Source organism: Phaethon lepturus, unplaced genomic scaffold (assembly GCF_000687285.1).
Source record: "Phaethon lepturus isolate BGI_N335 unplaced genomic scaffold, ASM68728v1 scaffold1241, whole genome shotgun sequence".
NCBI classification, from domain to species: Eukaryota; Metazoa; Chordata; class Aves; order Phaethontiformes; family Phaethontidae; genus Phaethon; species Phaethon lepturus.
The window spans coordinates 17,862-37,037 of NW_010519592.1; the positions used below are offsets into that span (position 1 = coordinate 17,862).

Genomic DNA, 19,176 nt, shown 5'->3' on the forward strand with positions numbered 1-19,176 from the left:
TAACCGTTTATCTTTTTAATAGTGTATGCAAGCAGGTTATGTCTATAGGTTGCTTTTTGTTTTTACAGAGAACTTACTGTAGTTTTCAAAGTACCTTGTATTCTAAAGAAAATTTAGAGCCCTCTTTTAGGCATCCTTGTTCTGCATACAACTTGATTAATATTAATTTAAAACTTGTATTTAATAAAACATAGACTCAGTTTTGTCTGAAAATGTATTACAATTTATTTCTGCCATTTTTGTGTAAAATTTACAGAAACAGTGTTACATCGTGCGCTCCAAAGGTAATGTCTCATTCCTCTAAGGCTGTGTCCTTTCCTTTTCTTCTTTCTGTTTTTATCTATCTTGTTTTTCTGATCATATTGTTATGTGCATTGAATCCTTTGTTAGGACTGAGGTTCTTGGGGGGGGGTGGGTAATAACACGCTTTTTATCAAAAAGATGCTTTTCTCTTCAGCAGTATCTTAAACCAATTTACTTGAAACTTGAGTGAAGAAAGGTATTTGTCCTTATGTAAATAACTTGGATAATCTATTATTGCATAGATAATAATCCGAGGCAGATTTTGAATGTTTTAAATCATAAAAGTTCTGCATAGAAATGTTTTAATAAAATATTTTGGGGGAGGAAGTCATGATGATTCTAGGTTTCTATAGTGCAAAGGCAGTAAGTAGGTTTTCTTCTTCTTTTTCTTCAAAACATTTGTTTTGAAGCCAAAGCAAATGTTCAAGGATTGAAAGGCAGAACATATGCAGTAAACTTTGAAGTGGTCTTTTAAAGTACATGTCTACAGAATAAATGCCATGTTACAGCCTAAACACTGAGATGAGAAAACTTTTCAAAAACACAATGAGGAGTTGGATTTCTGTTTCCTATATGAAATTTAAGTCGCCTAACTCCTTGTCATGCAGCTGAAAAATTTTATTTTTGGCTAATGCTTTTCCTTGGGTTTTCGCTTCATGAACAAGTAAATGAGAAAAACGCTTTGCATTTTATCTATCAAATTGTCAGTGTAATGGACAAAACCTCTACATGGGTTTTAATGTACCAGCTATCCCTTTCCTTGCTTACTGAGGACTAGTCTAAAGGAAGTACATGCTTAGGTAATTTGCTCAATTGGTCTTCAAGCGTTGCTGCTGCATGGCAGGAGCACATTACTACAGCATTCCTAACCGAGCGTGTTTGAACCTATTGCTGTTTCTAGCTAATTCTAAGCACCAAGTCTTGCTTATTACTGGTTTCATTGAAGTAACCCACTTCTATTTTTTTCACTACTTTAAATCAGCTTTATAATTAAGCCCGCTTAAAACGTTTACTGACCAGCAGGTTGTTAATGCAGTTAACTTTTGCTTAAAGAACTTCAAAAGCTGTAAGACTTTTTCTGTTTGTAGCAATATGCTGTATTAGCAAAGGAAAAACAAAGAACACCCTCTAGTATTGAGAAATTACATGTCTTCTTGATAGCATTGCTTTCCCTTTGTTAAATCAAAGAAATTTTCCGTATTGTTTAGTATCACAAGAAGTGGAAGGTCTGTTTGGCATTTGGAGCGTAAAAAAAATCAGAGTGTAAACACTCCTGAATCACAGTCCCATCTCTTGGCATGTGTTCCAGCACTGTAGTGTTTTGTGACCTAATAGTTCAAAATGAGAGTGAAGGTATGTGCTTAAAGTAGTATTTTATTATAGCAGTGAAAAACTGACTTCATTGTACCACATCTGTGTTACTGTAGATCTAGAAAAAGCATCTATGATTAATTATTTAGAGCGAGGGGACTTCCTTGGAAGAAGGCTGGAAAGGCAAAATAGTGCCTGGGGAGGAGAGAGGAAGAACGTTTTCAAATATTAAAATAACCTCAAATGCAAATTATCTTGACTTCTAATATTTTCCTTCCCCAATATATAAGATTAATGCAAGTTCTGACATTCCTTACTGAACTCGTCTGCAGTAGCAAGGCTCCTTGTGCAACATTATGCAGGCTTACTTGTAGAAGTAATTTCTTTTTTGGAAAAGGAAAGAGAGATACCAGGTTATAGCATTATCATCAAAAAGGTGAATCTTAACATATAATTATATATGCATAGCCTTGAATATTCCAATTTGAAGTCAATTTGGAAATTTGGCATAACTCCAGATACCTTTTAGGATAGCGTACTAAATATAATGCAGTTGCATTTCCCCTTCAGGCTAGAAACAGCTAAACGTGGGAAGCTGAAAAATAGGGAGGAAGTCTGCGTTGATCACAAAGTAAACCGTAGGGTAGCATATAATGTCTGCTTGCATCGTGCTGCTGTTGCTTTTGGGAAGCCTGTGAGCTCATGAGCTGAAGTGCCATAGTCTTGATGTTAAAGGTAGATGTGTTGCTTCATATTCTGAGTCATGAGACCAATCCAGTAAATGGAGAGTAAAAAAGTAGCAGGGCTGGGGCGGGGAGCAAAGAATCTATCATTTATGATAACTCTCTTTTTTTTTTTTTTTTAATAAACTGACTTTAAAGTGACCTTGTAATGTAAGAACCTAACAATTTCAGAAACATTTAAATTCCATTAGTTACCCAATATTTATTGCCAAATTGTATCTTCTTTGTGATTAAAAATGTTAGTGAGTTATAATTGAATGTGTATTAAAAGACGCTTATGTGAAAATTGTTTATTGCATGCATAAAATTATACTTGGTACAACTTTCAAGTATGCGCAGTTAGCTAAACTTCAAACAAATTTCATGTAAAAGTTTAAAAAAGCCTGTGTGTATGATCTGTAAAGTTTTTTAATTTCATGTATTTAACTGGATTTTTTCACTATTTTTTTTGTCTTACCTTCATCTCTTTTTTTTTTTCTGTGCCATTCTCCTCTTTTACTTCATCTGAATACCTGATTATTTTTTTTACCATCTTACCATCTTGCTGTTTGTCAAACAGAACAACAAAACCTGCTCCTCATCTCGATGGGTAAGAATTCTTTATCCAATTATGGCTAAAATTTCAAAGGTTGTGAGTCTTCTCATGTTATATTGAAAGTAGGCAACAATGGGGAAACAAATTCTTAATTCTTTAAAAGATTATGCAGTAGAACAAGATGGAAAACAAAAGTTTCAGTTGTATAAAGATTTCAAGTTGCAACTTATTTCCTAAAGCTGGTAAAAAATTTGGAAGTTCTTAAATCCTAACAGTCATTTCTTTAACTTATTGCTGCCCTCAGTCCATAAATCAATGAGTTGACATGTCACGTTTAATATATTTGGATAGTACTTTTTTTTTTGGTGGCATGTTTTTATCCCCAAAATATGTTAGTCCCTGGAAATGTAAGTTAGGGGTAAATGGAAGGACAGAGAAATGTGGTATAATAAAACTGGGGATTCCTTAATTATAACTGTCCCTGCAATACCAGTGGGAATTTGTATGCTGAGTTTGTTTAGACCTATAAATGCTTCTTCTCTGGGGAAAACTGCACTACTTTGTCATCGTTATATATAGACTCTTAATCTCTCTGTTGCAAGAAATTTCAAAAATAGAAGGATGGATTAGAAATGATGATCTGTTTACACTGCCCACGTAGAAGAATGGATTGAACTGGAGTGGACCTCTGTTTCATGTTGCATGAAACCTTAGCATTGTTGTAAATGTAATAAATCTTATTTTTCAGTTTAATACACTTTTTAAGAACTGAAGGTTTCTATTTCAGAATGACTTTAAATATGAAATTAACTGGAAAATAATTATGGCAATATATAAATGTTTGTACTTTCCAAATATTTTATTTCTGCAGCGTACATGTTGTCTTTGGACTGGTTATTTCTGGTTTTGAAGTAATAGAACAAATAGAAAATCTGAAAACTGATACTGCAAGTAGGCCCTATGCTGATGTACGAGTTATTGACTGTGGGGTGCTTGTTACAAAATCAGCAAAAGATGGTAAGCAGACTTACACCTGAAGTTAATTGAACGTTGACATTGTTTTCAGAGAATGTAAAAATTGTGCCAACATCTAAAAATCATTATGGTAAATCTCCAGAATCTTAATTCAGTCTTAGAAGCCTTTAAAACGTAAATCTTGGCGTAGGTGAGGAAGGCACAGCAAGGGAAAAGGCTTTCTGACCTAAACCTATCTGTCTTGGAAAACATGTCTGCTTCCTATTCTCCTTAATGTTTGAGATTAGTGTGACATACTAAAAAATTAATTAGAACTTATTTTTCTGAGTTTGTAGGATGGAGACACAAACATATGTTTTTCTTGAAGTTCAATTTTGTGCAGTTTCCAAAGGTTTATTTTAACATCATGTAATGTTAATATATGCAGTGTATGTAGTCAATGTAACTTTCCTTTTTATGAGAATTCATAGGGAATAAATTATCTCAAATACGTGTTTGGACAATTGCTGTAAAGTGGTGGAGTGTTATAAATTTGTGTTTTCTACTTCACTTCTGACTTTAAGGGTAACGTGGTTAACATGTCCTTCAGAGAAAGCTAAGAGGATAGATAATGTATAAGTATGATGGATGCAAAAAAGAGAATGACAGTGTCTTAGAATTAAGAAATATATACAACTGAGGCTGCAACTAGCTCTTCCTTAAACTTTGTTTGTAATCTGTCCATTGCTTTGTAAAGAAACTTAATTTTTCTTACTATAAATGCTCTTTGCTTATCCATGTATTCTATGCTAACCCAAAGGTGTGAATTGAGTATTATAACCTAAAATACACTTTCAAAGGAGAAAAGGAGGAGAACCCTGCTTTTTAAGATCATACTTATTCCTCAGCCTTTCTTTATATTAGCTTGGCACAAGTCAATTTTCAACTTCATTTATAAATTTACTGTGTATTACTTTAAAAATGTTTTGGCTTTGCAGTGATATGTTCTCTTATATGGTGGAAGTTGTGCATGGAAGTTCTAACAGTTTACTTCCTGGCAAATAAAGGGATTTTTTCACAACTATCTTTGCTGGAAAATATTTGTATCATACTATTGGTGTGCGTTTAGACTGGCGGTGTGGTTTAACCCAGGAGGTAGCTAAAACAACCACACAGCTGTTTGCTTACCCCCATAGTGAGATGGGGAAGAGAATCAAAAAAACAAGTAGAGCTTGTGGGTTGAGATAAAGACAGTTCAGTAGGACAGGGAAAAAAATAATAATGAGATAATAATAATAATGATAAAAGAATATACAAAACAAGTGATGCACAGCACGACTGCTCACCAACCACTGGCCAATGCCCAGTTAGCTCCCAAGCCACGGTGCCTCCCTGGCCAACTCCCCCAGTTTATATACTGGGCATGACATCGTATGGTATGGAATATCTCTGGCCAGCCTGGGTCAGCTGTCCCGGCTGTGCCCCCTCACCGCTTCCCGAGCACCCCCAGCCTGCTCGCTGGCAGGCCGGCATGAGGAGCTGCACAGTCCTTGACTGCTTAGCAACAACTGAAAACATCACTATGTTATCAACATTATTTTCATCCCAAACCCAAAACACAGCACTGTGCCAGCTGCTAGGAAGAAAATTAACTCTATCCCAGCCAAAACCAGGACAACTGGACACAATTGTATGACTTTTTATTATTGTATTTTAATGCAACTCGTGAAAAAAGTTTACAGAGCTCCTCTGAAGCAGTAGGTGTGTGTATTTATACAAATATAAAATTGTATGTTTTGTGCTGTAGATATACACACTACACACACATGGCCACACTGTAAATTTATAATATCTGTTTTAAGCATTGGAGAAGAAGAAGAAAGTATGTTCTGACTCAGAAGCTTCAGAGTCCACTGCATCAAGCTCTTCGGAAACTTCATCTGAAAGTGAAGCTGAAAATGAAAGAAGCAGAAGAAGAAAGCGTAAGAGAAGAGCTAAAACCAAACAATCGAGAAAACGAAGAAAGGAAGAGAGGAAGAAAGAGGATCCAAGGTGCAAGCGAACCTCAAACCAAAGACGGTGACTAGTCTCTTTAAATTTAAGAGTTTCAGAGAAGTCTGAGAAATTCTACTTTGTTTTCATGAAGTACTCAAGCAATGAATATGAAAACTTTTATTTAAGTTGGGATTTTGATGCTTGATTTTTTTTTTAAATAAAACCAACCAACCAAAAAGCCATAAAGCTGAGCTTGTAGAGTAGATTTTTCCATGGAAGAGTTTAAGATCGGTGTAGATAGAAGCTGGAGTGACTTTGAAATGAGTAAGTCTCAGTCTGTTAAAGTATTTGGGACTCAGTATGCCTGTGTTAAAGTGAGACATTAGGCAAATAATAGATCTTTGATCTATTTGAGTATATTTTTAAAATATTTCATGACAAATAGCAAATTAAAAGCAAAATTCTTTGCTGTAAAGCAAGAACTGAACCTTCTTTCCAATAATAGTGTACCATCCTTCCTTTAACTTAAAATGGGTTGTTAATGGAACACATTTTAGTTGTTACACCATCTTAGTTTGATGCATCATGTGGGCTTGTTTTGGAATTTGCTTTGAAAAGTGGTGTTTATCAGTTGACTTTTGATTTATCGACTTATTTTTTCCCCCATAGCAGCCTTTCTGACAAGAGTGATATAACAGAAAAAGCAGCTGATGTTAGCACAAAGAGGGACAAACCTGTGGTACGTCCTGAAGAAATTCCCCCAGTGCCTGAAAATAGGTTTTTGCTAAGAAGAGATGTGCCTGTTGTCAATGTAGAACCTGAACCGTAAGGAACATTTCTTACTATGTTGACTTGGTGGAAAATACGCATAAAATTTTCCTGCTATTCCTATTCTATTACTAATCCTGATAGCAAATGATGGCTGTAGTGTCAGAATTTCTAAATGAGGTAATTTGTCCTTTTTACAGTTTTACTTGTAATATTCCTTATAACCTGTGTCAGGGTTTTTCAGTGAAATGTAATGAATTAGTTTCATTGGTCCTTAAGGATCATGCATGTTACCACCTTAAATTCAACTACAGATGATGAAAAAGAGTGAATAACTCAGAAGATACTTTGCAATGTAAACCCCAGCAAATACTTGATTGCAAGGGAAACTTGGAATTGGGAGAGGCGATTTTTCATCTTTCTTGGTTCAGAATTGTAAAACCAGAATTTTATGACCTGTCTATGGTTTTGACAGTAAGAGAAAATAGTCGTCTTCTGATACAAAGGAAGTCATGGGTTCACAAGGTACTTTCAATTTGTGTTTTGCACCTCTGCTAAATTGCAGTTAAGTTCTTTTTCTGTCAGATTTCTTTTGCTTTTGGCCGTGGATGACCTAGTACGTTACATTGCCAGATATCTCTGAAATCAGTTTTTTTCATTTCAGTTAATGGTATAGTCTCCTGGAAGCCTTTTTCTTGACATGTTACTTTACTCATGTTTCCAAAGCCTTAGGAACTGCTTCTTTCAAGGATATTACACAAACTGTAAAAAAGAGTGCTGAATTACCTCTTGTTGCTTAGGAGGGAAGCAAGGCTTTAGAACCTCTGGACTATCATGAATTGCCATTCCCTTCACCAAGAAGTTGTTGTGTAACTGCCGAGATCCTGAAACTATTCTGTCTATGTTGTCCTCATGATTAGTCCACCAAACACAAGTTAACCTCTTCAGAAAAGCACACTTTAACAGAGTATTTCCAAGTTCATTGTTAGTATTTATTTATGTGTGAAGAGGTCAGATAGGCTACACACTTGGTTGAAAACAAGTATGTTGATTTGCCTTCCGCTGCAGAACTGTGTGTGGCTTGCTTTATTTCTCGGAGAATTCACTGAATTCTCAGTTCTGCCATCTCAAAATAAAGATGATCGATATTTTGCATGATTAACTTAAAATTAGTTTGGGGTTTTTTGGTTTTTTCCCATGTAAGCTCATATTTTATTCATTTATGTAGGAAGCTTCTTGATGCTACACCAGTTCTGACTGACCAGAAACCATCAGTCTCTAAATCTGGACGAAAAATTAAAGGAAGAGGCACGATAGTATGTGACAAACTTTTAACTTTTTTTTTTTCTTTCCTCTCACCCAGAGTATCTTTTCTGACCTTGAGCTTTCCTTGTAGTTTTTGTGTGACACTAACTATTCTTGGCATGTTGTAGATTCTAGTTTATATGGTCAAAATATTGCTTGTCAGGTAGTTAATTTTATAATGCTTTTTTCCATCCTTTTTATTACTGTTTTTTTAACTTAGCATTTGTTTTTCCCAAACAATCTTTTACTCTTCAGCTACGAGAAGGCTTCAAACGTAAGAATAAAATTATTTCTTTTTAAAGATTGAAATGAACTCAGCCAGATTCGTCCCATGCGAGCCACAAGATCTAAAGTAAAAGCTTTTGTCACTTCTCATTACTCTTCTCTGTTCATTGGATTTTCTTGCTGTTTCTGTTAAGCCCTAGGACTGTAACACATAACAGTAGACAAAGCTGTTCCGCAGTGTCCAAAGTGTATACAGCCCTTTCTGCTTTACATTGCTTGTCCTCCCAAGTTCTGGTATTTGAATTTCCTGATGGTTGCGCATACGTTGCTGAGAAACGACAGTTTCGTTGGCAACCTTGGTAGAATCACATACGTTGTTTGTTCTGCTTTTTGATACTTTAAGTCAACCTTTTGAATCCCTTTTTTTTTTTTTTTAAGCTACTTAGTGTAGTTTGTCAAACTTCATCAGCTGTTCTGACTGAGATCAAGTCTGTGTAACGTCACAGATGACACTGCAGGGGCAAGAAGTTACTACTTTGCAGTGCTGGTAGTGAAGCATTTTTACAGATGTGCAGACTCAGTCCATTTTTTTCTTTTTCCTACCTTCCTCTCTGAAGACTGCCACTGTTTATGCAGATTTCATTTCTACTTCAAATCTCTGGCATCCTGAAGACTTTTGCTTCTGCGCTAGTGCCACTGTACTCAAGCAGACGTTTTCTTGTCTCCTCTTTAATAAGCCGCAATACAGGGTCCAAAATACTGCACAGCCGCACTGTTGTTTTTCAGTCAGTAGAAGAGGGAGAAAGTAAGAGAAGTAATTGTGCATTTGATTCTGGTGTATTTCAAATTGTAGTGTACCATGACTGAGCATATTCTTCCCCTTCAGAATATTTTCCTGGATCAATTTAGCAGGCAGCATTTAGGTAACCATAAACCAAACCAAGGCTTGGTCCTGCCAAATTTTTTTTGCAAGTGGAAGTCCTCCAAAAAAAAAGTTTGTATGTAGAGATCAGCATCTATGTAGTTGAAGACACTTTTTGTTAGGATGGTCTTAACTGAGACTCCTCTGAGCTTGATTTTCTTATGTGATAGCCATTGGATTTGAGAATTACTTTTCTACTGATGAACTATTACTACCATGCAATTATTTTAAGCCACAAAGTTAACCTCTTAGATGGCTGTAGCATGGACCAATGTATTGTAGTTTTTGAGCCTCGCCTGAGAACCAACCCTTGTTTGCCAGCCTTGACGTGAAATCTGATAGGTGTCTGCTGCATCTGCCAGCTCTCATCTGTATTTGACACTTGTGATGTCCACTAAAGGAAGCCTTTTAAACAGAATGTTTTGAAATACTTATGTAAATAAAGACTTTTGGAAAAATAGCTTAAAGCTGAGTGGAATTGGCTTTTGCCACGGATTTGGGTGTCTGTCTTGTTTTTCATAATTTTGGCATCCTCTTGGCAGAATTAAGAATGAAAACCAGTAATAGCAGGAATAATTTAGGGCTAACAGTTAGTTGGAGAAACACATTTTTCTGCCATCTCTGATAGTCTGATGAGCAGCAGTTTCTACCCATGGTGAACTTGTTTGATGTTTTTCAAGATACTTGTTCATAGTTTTGAATCCTCTAGTGGAATTAGCTTTTGCCAGGGATTTGGGTGTCTGTCTTGTTTCAGCAGTTTCTACCCATGGTGAACTTGTTTGATGTTTTTCAAGATACTTGTTCATAGTTTTGAATCCTCTTAGGTTCTGAGAGACTCCTGAGCATAATATGAGAGAATTGGGGAGGTCCATGAAATCTTCGCAACATATTATATGACATTCATCTGTAAAAGCTTTTTTTTAAGTAGCCATTGCTTCAGCTTAAAGAACAGCGAAGCTCCAAATCTTCATGGCAGGTTATCTTTATTTGTTTTATATAAACAGGATGTCTTAAAGACTTCTGCCAGCAATTGACTGAATAAACCAATATAAGAATCTTTCTGGTTTTATTCTGGGGGGCAGTATTTTTTTTTTCTCCACATATCGCGTGTTTTTATAACTGTCTGAAAATAATTGAGTAAAATTCAGATGTTTTTCTTTATTGAGTCAAGGAGCATCTAATTTCCTTACAGAATTTACCTAAATGTGTATCCAACTGGGTAATGGGAAATAATGAGTTAGCAATATTATAGAGTTTTTCCTCTGCTGCACAAGTAGCTCTTATTGCCTACTTAAATGCTGTGTCTAAGCATAATTTTTTAAGTATGAAGCTTCATTACACTTCTGTGAAAGATTTTTTTTTTTTTTGGTGTTGTTTTGGTCTCTTTTTTTTGTTTTGGTTTTTTTTTTTTTTGCTTGGAAGTTGCCTTAAACTCCATTCCCATTTCTGAAGAACTGAACAGTGGTAACTTTTGGAATAGGGCTTGTCTTTACTCATACAAGCAGTTAAGTGTCTGCTAACTGAAGTGAAACATCTGTGCTTTAGTATCTTGAAAAAAAAGTTGGTTATCTGCAGTAATTGTGTTGTTCCAAAAGGTGTTATGTAAAGGGAATCCATGACCTCTTCCTTGATTCTTCCTTCTATGTTTTGAAAAAATGGGTTAGCTGCTGGCCTCTCTCAAGCTGTGTGAAATCTCTCAGAGTATGAAAAGACACAGTTAGCTATGTAATCCAGTGTATAGATGTATCCATGGAGGATATATGCATACCAAAGGTGGGTATTTTGGGCAGGAAATCTAGAATTTGTGTTTTCTTCATGGACTTCATGTGGCTAATGTTGTCTGGCTTGTGTTAGGAAGATGCTTGCAAAATCTGTGTAAGGGGCACCATACTTTCTATATTATCCAGTCTCTTTTAAAGAAAAGTGTGTTTCTTTGTTTTCGTAGCGATATCACACCCCACCTCGATCGCGATCGTGTTCTGAATCCGATGATGATGAGAGCAGTGAGACCCCTCCTCACTGGAAAGAGGAAATGCAGAGATTACGAACGTATAGACCACCTAGTGGAGAAAAGTGGAGTAAAGGCGATAAGTAAGATCCTTACTACAAATTTGAAATGTCTTGGTTTTTTTACACAGGCTTTAATAGATTGTGTAGATGTACCATGTCATTCATGTTTGAATAAAAAATGTAAATATCTTTGTGGTTAACACATTCTATTTAAGTTCCCAAAATTATAACTGGAAAACTTTCTTAAAACCTTTCTACTTTATGTGATGCCAGATGAACACATGCTCAGAAGTGTCAGAAGAGTTGCTTCCGGTGGTGCCATCTTGGATACTTATTTAAGAAGTAATTCACTGACCTGTGCAGTTTCCTGTTGCTTTCCATAGAGCTAGCCATGACAGGTTTCCTTTAGCCTCAAACTTGGTTATGTGGTTTCTTTGGATACTAAGACAATTGAATCCAACAATACTATATTGTTTTATTTATATGTTTTTTCTGCAGTTGCAAATGCTGTGATGGAAGCCAGCTCTCCCAAATTTCTGACAACTTGATATTAAATACAAGCTTCTATCAAGTTATGATAGATTAAACCACAAAATGAAACCTGAAGAATATTATATATAGTCATTATTGAGTAATTGCAAATGTTTCTGATAATTCTTTTTATATACTGAGTGTATTCAGTTTATTGCTGCATTGCAGCGTACCAGCTAAAAGAATACTAAGTAAGATGATGTTTTAAAATGTTGTTTAAGAATCTTATAGCTGTAGAGGTCAAAGTCGTGTGGACTAGGGTAGTCAAAACATTAAATCTCTTTACACATGTTCTACAATATGCAAAATTTACTGATGTTGGCTGATTCATTTCTGACAGAGAAGTAGTTCTCTTGATAGTGGGGTAATTCCGTCTTAAAAATGAGTGTAACGAGCTCCGTCAAAACAATTGTCTGGTAGTAAAGGAGGGGAGGTGTGTGTTAATTTTTTTAACTTAATTGCATTGGAGATGGGGAAAATACTTGGTTCATCTGATGTTTTTAAAGCATTTCCACTTAGTGTGGGGCTTATTTGTTTGTTCTTAAGGTTGAGTGATCCATGTACAAGCAGATGGGATGAAAGAAGTGCATCCCGGAGATCAAGATCTTGGTCACGTAACGGTTATTCTGATCGAAGTACTGTGAGATACTCCAGCCATCACAAAAAGCACAGAAAAGAGAAAAAGAAGGTAAAACATAAAAAGAAATCTAAAAAGCAGAAGCATTTCAAGAAGCACAAGCAAACGAAAAAAAAGAAAACATCAGCCTCATCAGATGTAGAATCCTCTCATTCCTTCCTTAGGAGGACAAAATCATCTTGTGATCGTGAGAGGAAATCTCGTTCCTCTTCATTGTCTTCTAGACATTCATCCAGAAGAGACTGGTCTAAATCTGATAAAGATGACCAGAGCTCATCAACTTTATCAAGCAGAGGGTCTCGATCGTACTACAGATCTAGGTCCAGATCCAGATCTAGGTCTAAATCAAGATCTTATTCCCGAAGAAGTTCTAGATCAAGATCGGCCTCTAAATCATCACGTTCTCAAAGTAGGTCAAGGTCAAGTTCTAACTCTAGGCATCAAAAGACAGTTTCCAATTCTCCACGAAATATTTCAACACGATTAAATGAAAACAAGTTGAACAAGACTGCTGAGCCTGTCAGAGCAGTTATACTCCCAAGTGATAAAGTTGTCGTACCACCAGTTGTCCCAGAAAACCTCCCTGTTATACCCTTAAGTGATAGTCCACCACCTTCAAGATGGAAACCTGGGCAGAAACCATGGAAACCATCTTATGAGCGAATTCAGGAAATGAAAGCTAAAACAACCCATTTAATACCCACACAAACTAATTACAATTTAGTAGTTATTAAGGAGGCTAACACTTCTTCCTCATACCGTAAGCAACAAAGGAGTTCAGATAGTGATCGAAGCGGTTATTCCAAATATCGTAGTGATAGAAGCTCAGATAGTTGGCAAAGATCAAGAAGCAGGTCCTCTCGAAGTAGGTCATACTCAAGATCTTATACAAGATCTAGAAGTCCATCTAGCTCTAGGACAAAGTCTCGTTCTTCTGGCAGATCACTGTCACTGAGTAAATACCGCAGTGACAGGTCAGGTTATAGCGAGTCAACATCTTACTATTCCCTTAGTGATGATGATAGACACAGAAACAAAAGAAAATCGACATCAAGTGATCAAAAAGCTCGGTCTCTTAAACTGAGGCAAGAAACGAGCTCTGAAAGTACTCTCCCTTATAAGTGTACAAAAGACTACGACGAGTCTTCTCAAGGATTGAAAGAGAGTGACAGTTTATCGTCTTCAGACTTCTCTACTGACAGTGAGCGTTCTGCCAAAACGAAAGTAGTCCAAGAAAAAGAAGGCCGTTTTCAATTAGAAGGAGGTACTCAGAAACAAGATAAAAATAGCTTAAGTTCTGAGAGAGGGGAGGAGAAATCCAAGTGTGAGCGGGATTCTGATCATGCTAAAAAGAAAGCAGCTAAGGAGAAATCTTCTGAGCAACCTAGAGGTGGTGCAAAAACTAAACGAAAATCCTATTCAGGTAGTAAATGGGACTCTGAATCAAATTCCGAAAGAGGAGAGGCAAGGCGTAGTAGGGGTGATTCCAGACTCTCCTCTAGTAAAGAAGAAGGAGAGGCCACATCAGGATCTGATACAGAGCTTAGTGTTACCAAAAGGATAAAAAAACAATCAAATTCTTCAGAAGGCTTTCTGGATTCTGACTGTACGTGGAAGACAAGCAAACATTTGTCATCTTCTGAATCTGAGAGTTCATGTTCTAGCTCAACAAACACTAGAGGAAAGTCAAAGAAACACAAACATGGATTGAAAAAAACTCTTAAAAAATCGCATTCCAAAAAAGCAAAAGAAAAAACAAAAGGGAAAAAGGAGAAGAAACACAAAGTTCAGAAAAGAAAAGAAATGTTTCACTGGCAGCCACCCCTGGAGTTTGGTGAAGAAGATGATGAGGAGATAAATGAAAAGCCAGTTACCAAGGACGATAAAAAAGAAAAGCAGCTTACCAGGGATGTAAAGGATAAAAAAAAAGTTTATGAAAAGGATGAAATAGTTGAAGATAAAATGGGAAATGGTGAAAAGTCTTGTGCAGATGACAACATTTTAGGTAAAAACACTACATGTGATGCCTCACCAGGTCACGGTAACCTTAATAAAGATAGCGTTGAAACAAACGCTTCAACCAGTATTTTAAACTCAGTAATAAATGTGACCGCTTGCAAGGATGAGATTAAGCAAGCTGAAGAAAGTAGCCAGAATGGACTGGAAGATGTTATTCAGACAGATGACAACATGGAGATTTGTACTCCAGATCGTAACTCACCAGGGAAGGTTGATGTGGACATTTTGTCTCCTGTCATTCTTACTGCTAAACCTCAGGCTTTAAGTGCTAGCATAAACAAAGATTTACAGGTGGAGACTCCTGAACAAGATGCTGTCAAACTAGGAAACAATGTTATAGACTTTATTAATATTAAAGAAGAAAAAGAAACGGGAAGGCAAGAAAATAACTCTGTCCCTCTGTCTGGTGCTAAAGACTGTAGTTTAAAAAGTGAAATTACTGAAAATACACAAAGCAATATGATAGATAATAAATGGAAGCCTTTGCAAGGTGTGGGTAATTTACAACCAGCAACAACTAGTACTGCCACAGAAGTTAAGAATGTATCTTCAGCACCAGAGCCTAAACCAGCAGGTTTAAGAATTGAAATAAAAGCTAAAAATAAAGTAAGGCCTGGATCTCTGTTTGATGAAGTTAGAAAAACAGCACGGCTAAATCGAAGGCCAAGGAACCAAGAAAGTTCCAGTGAGGAAGAATCTCCAAGTAGAGATGACAATAGCCCATCCAGGAGTCTCACTAGGTCACGAAGTAAATCTGAATCTAAATCCAGGCACAGAACACGGTCCCTATCTTACAGTCACTCAAGAAGTCGATCCCGAAGTTCTACATATTCATATAGGTAAGGCGTTTGTGCTATTCCCACAGCCTACCATGGTAACTTGAGAATTCTGATAATTCTAAGGCATGGTTTTCTTTTACAACTCAGGTTTTTCTTTTAAACAGCACTGTATCATTTAGCAAGTATGTAATAAACGTTTAGCTTAAAAGATAATGCCTTTGCTTCCTGTTTCCTGCTGCTCTTCTCTTCAGTCGTATTCTATTTTGTGCTTTTCAAAGTTGTTTGTTGATTATAGGTCAAGAAGCTATACAAGAAGCCGAAGCAGAGGATGGTATAGTAGAGATCGGTCAAGAAGTCGAAGTAGTTCTTACCACAGTTACAAGAGTCGTAGGTACGTTTCTCTAACTGGAGATAGTGTCGGGGTGTATTACAAACCCAGTAAATTAGGCACAGCAGTCTGGTGCTTCAGTCTCTGCGCGAGTTGGCAACGTGCTTAGCTATGCCTACTGCAGGCTGAAGTATCTGCTTGAAACGTGCAAGTTAGAATAGTCAGATTTCAAAATTTCCTGTTACTGAAAAACAGTTTTGTTTGATGTTTTGTAGTATGGGTGAGGAATTCTGAGCAAAACATGTTCCTTTCCTCGCATTCCCTCTCTCTCCTTCCTCTCTGCAGCACTTGTTTCTGATTAACTGAAAATGTCTCTGTGGTTTTTTTTGTTTTGTCAGTCGAACCTATAGTAGAAGCAGATCCAGCAGTAGTTCTTATGGTCATCACAGTCGATCCAGGTATGGATTATAGTTTTATACGAACTCTGCAATAAATGTACTTATTATAAAAATGTCTTTGTATAAGAATACCCCTTTATCTATGGTACATAAAACATAATACCATGATAGCAAATTGGATCAAAGCAAAATCAATATAAGACACTTTTAAAAGCTGAAAATAAGCAAATTATCCTGGCATTACAGTTCTAGGTGATGATATGTGGTAATTAATAGTGAACACGTTTCTCTTTGTTAAAATGAAATTGAGTTAGAAATGGAATCCCTTTGTTACTTCTGAGAACAAGTATTAGCAAACAAGAATTTTACTGCATCTACAATTTGTGGAGAAAACACAAAACTTAACTGCTTAGTAAGTCTTTTCTAGATTAATAAACTTGAGATTTTTACTGTTGCTTTGAAGATACTTGTTCTTGAGTTTAAACTTCCATAAAATATAGAATTGTTGCTTGCTACATCCTTCAAAAGTGATTTCTATATAGCCACTCATCTGTGTATATAAATGTCTTTAAAATAAATACCACTTTAGACAAGAAGTTGTAAATTTATAATTACTTTCTTTTCTCTTTGAAGTAGGTCATATACGTATGATAGTTACTATAGCAGAAGTCGAAGTAGAAGCAAGAGGAGTGACAGCTATCGAAGATCTAGAAGTTATGATAGGCGATCCAGGTATGTTTTTGCTAGCATGACTTCGACACTGTAATTATGCAACAGAATTTGCTTAACTGATGCATGCTGGTGTTCATGAAGGCTAATGTTTTTTTCACCCAAGCATAGAAAACCCACATTATTACCAAAAGTAATAATTAAAAACAATTAAAATTAGAGCAAGCGTGTGCAAGAGGAAATGGGATATTTCTGACGTACTAAATTTGAGGAACTAGGATAAGAAGGATTTGAGAAGCCTTCAGTTCATTGTATGTATGCATTCAAAATAAGCACGTTCGGGTTTTTTAAAAATCGTAAATGCTTCTTAAAAACAACAATGAACTAGCTCTCAAGATTTAAATCAAGTGCCCTGTTATGGATTAAAAGCTACCTGGTATGCAAGGAATTACACTGAATAGTAAATTCTTTTTGGTTGGACTGCAAGAGTGGATTTAAAAAAAAAAAAAAAAATCTGGAATGGAAATTAAAAATTGCAGTGTTCTCCAGAATTAATTTTTAATTTCCTAGAACATATTTTGAAAGAACATTTTTACCTGCAAATCCAGTGTGCTTCTGATTGAATTTAGGATTAAATTTATTCTGTGGAGTCCAGGGGAATTCTGTAGGTGTAAGTGAGCACATTACACAAAGATCTGAAGTGAAACAGGATATATGTAGTGAATATCTGTGATTTCATTTGTACCCTTTAATATGTCCCGTATTAGTCAGTGGTAAATCAGGCAGATCTCTAAGACTGCTGTAAATTTTCACCCTCTGGTGTCCTCATAATCATTTCTTGACAACTTTGTACCAAATATTAATGGACTTTGCTCTCACCCATTTCCTCGTCTAGTTCTGACAGTGAGACAACTTTCATCTTGTGTTTGAGGGGAAATTAATGAGATTAACGAAGAGTATGCAAATAGACTTAAAAAATCATTGTTTTAGGATGTTGGGAAACCTCAGAGAAACAATGTTGGATTAGGATATGCTCATCTTTCATTTAGAAAGCTTTCCTTGCAGGCACGAGGCTAGGAAATCTCTAATGAAAGTTCATTCTGTGGAATTTGAATATGTCCTGTGGCTTGTCTGAAACCATCTGGACTCTATCTTGATGTTTGGCCAGGTGCTGAGCTTAAAATTCTTCTGGATAAGCCAAAACATCTTAATCTACAACTTCCACTCTGCTTCCACTCCTGTTGTCATGGGGCCTAATTCTTAAGACCCTTCTTCAAATGAAAAACTGCAATATATAAAGCAAGCATTTGTGAAATTATCTTAGCTGAGAAATGCTTGCAATATATTTATAATATTTTATATATATTTTGTAGTATATTTATATAAAATTATACTTGCTAGAATATAGTTCTCAGTGAGGTATTAGCATTTACAAAAACAGTTATTTTGGAGGATTTCTTAGCTGTATCAGAGAAAGCAAGAAATTTTGTAGTTAGAAACACAGTTTGATTTGAGTTACACAGGGGTTTTCTCATGTGTAGTTAGTGATCGTTTTAGTTTTGAGTGTCCCTTAAAGAATACTTCGATTATATCAAATATGATCCTGTAAAAGACTTTCTGTATGTTTTCTTCTTGTCTCATGCTTGTCTGTCTTGACAATTTTTTTACACAATGCAATTTTGAATTTGAAACTCAAAATACAATTTTGAGGCATTTTAATCTTTTTCTTTGTAGATCTTATGGCTCCGACAGTGAAAGTGATCGCAGTTACTCTAACAACCGAAGTCCCAGTGAAAGCAGCAGATACAGCTGAAAACGTTTCTTTGACGATGGAAACTGTATTTAATTTTTTCAGTGTTATGTTAAAAACCTGTTTTGACAGTGTCACAAGTGAAGTTGAAGGGTGTTTATTGAATTAGCTGAAACTTTACCGTTTAACAGTGAACTTGCTTCAGTGACTGTATACTTACGGAGAGAAGTACTGAGCTCAACTCAACTGATTTGTGGCTTTGTTGGTTGTTTTATTTAATGTCAAATGCTACTTCTACGCAATAGAGGGCGGGGGAAAAAAAAACCAAACAGTTTTGTTTCCTTGAATTGGATTTTCCAAGCCATGAATGATACTTAAGTAAATTTTCTGCCACCACTTTTCTGGGTGCAGCAATCAGTACTGTCTTCAAGTATGTTTATAAACACGTTAGGGCTTTCTGCCTGTTACTATTAAATATATGCTAGCAACTATAAAACTGTGAAGAAAACTTCTTACGAAGGCTGCCATTTCTAGCTTATTAAAATGCTTTTTTTTAATGCTGGAGGATGGGCTCCATGCTGTCTGGTTTGTTGATTGTTGCATTATATACAGTGTATTTACAACAGAGAGGTGATGAAAACAAAGACTGCCACTCTGTCTTAACCCTTCCTGTACTGTGATATTTCAGAAGTCTGCTGAAAAGGGCGAGATTGTACTCGATGAGAGTTGTCAAACTGGCAAGCAGTGAGCAAAAGTGTGATGACTGAGTTTTGATCTTAATATCCAACTTGTCTAAACTTTTATGTTTAAAAGTGAATTTTGTGATAAACAGCAATGTTCTTAAGAGTCTAAAAAAAGTGTTTCTAAACACTTTTTGAAATTCATTTCAATTCACATTACAGTTCTTGGCATACTCCAACACATTTTGAAGTTGAATGTTGTAAACTGTTGAGTATATCATGAGTTTGTTCAAAACACTTTTTAAAAAAGCTTA

The 19,176-nt window shown here is 36.0% G+C and overlaps 1 protein-coding gene across 1 annotated transcript in view; it reads left to right on the plus strand.

Annotated features, from left to right (window-relative positions):
* The window catches only part of NKTR (natural killer cell triggering receptor), a 34,726-nt gene extending 16,481 nt beyond the window's left edge, over positions 1-18,245 (plus strand). The window contains exons 5-15 of the mRNA XM_010297085.1: positions 2,917-2,946; positions 3,764-3,909; positions 5,709-5,925; positions 6,514-6,666; positions 7,838-7,925; positions 11,007-11,152; positions 12,149-15,097; positions 15,333-15,428; positions 15,764-15,823; positions 16,397-16,495; positions 18,167-18,245. Coding sequence (XP_010295387.1) covers positions 2,917-2,946; positions 3,764-3,909; positions 5,709-5,925; positions 6,514-6,666; positions 7,838-7,925; positions 11,007-11,152; positions 12,149-15,097; positions 15,333-15,428; positions 15,764-15,823; positions 16,397-16,495; positions 18,167-18,245 — 4,063 coding nt within the window. The remainder of the gene's footprint in view (positions 1-2,916; positions 2,947-3,763; positions 3,910-5,708; positions 5,926-6,513; positions 6,667-7,837; positions 7,926-11,006; positions 11,153-12,148; positions 15,098-15,332; positions 15,429-15,763; positions 15,824-16,396; positions 16,496-18,166) is intronic.
* The last annotated feature ends 931 nt before the right edge of the window (positions 18,246-19,176 follow it).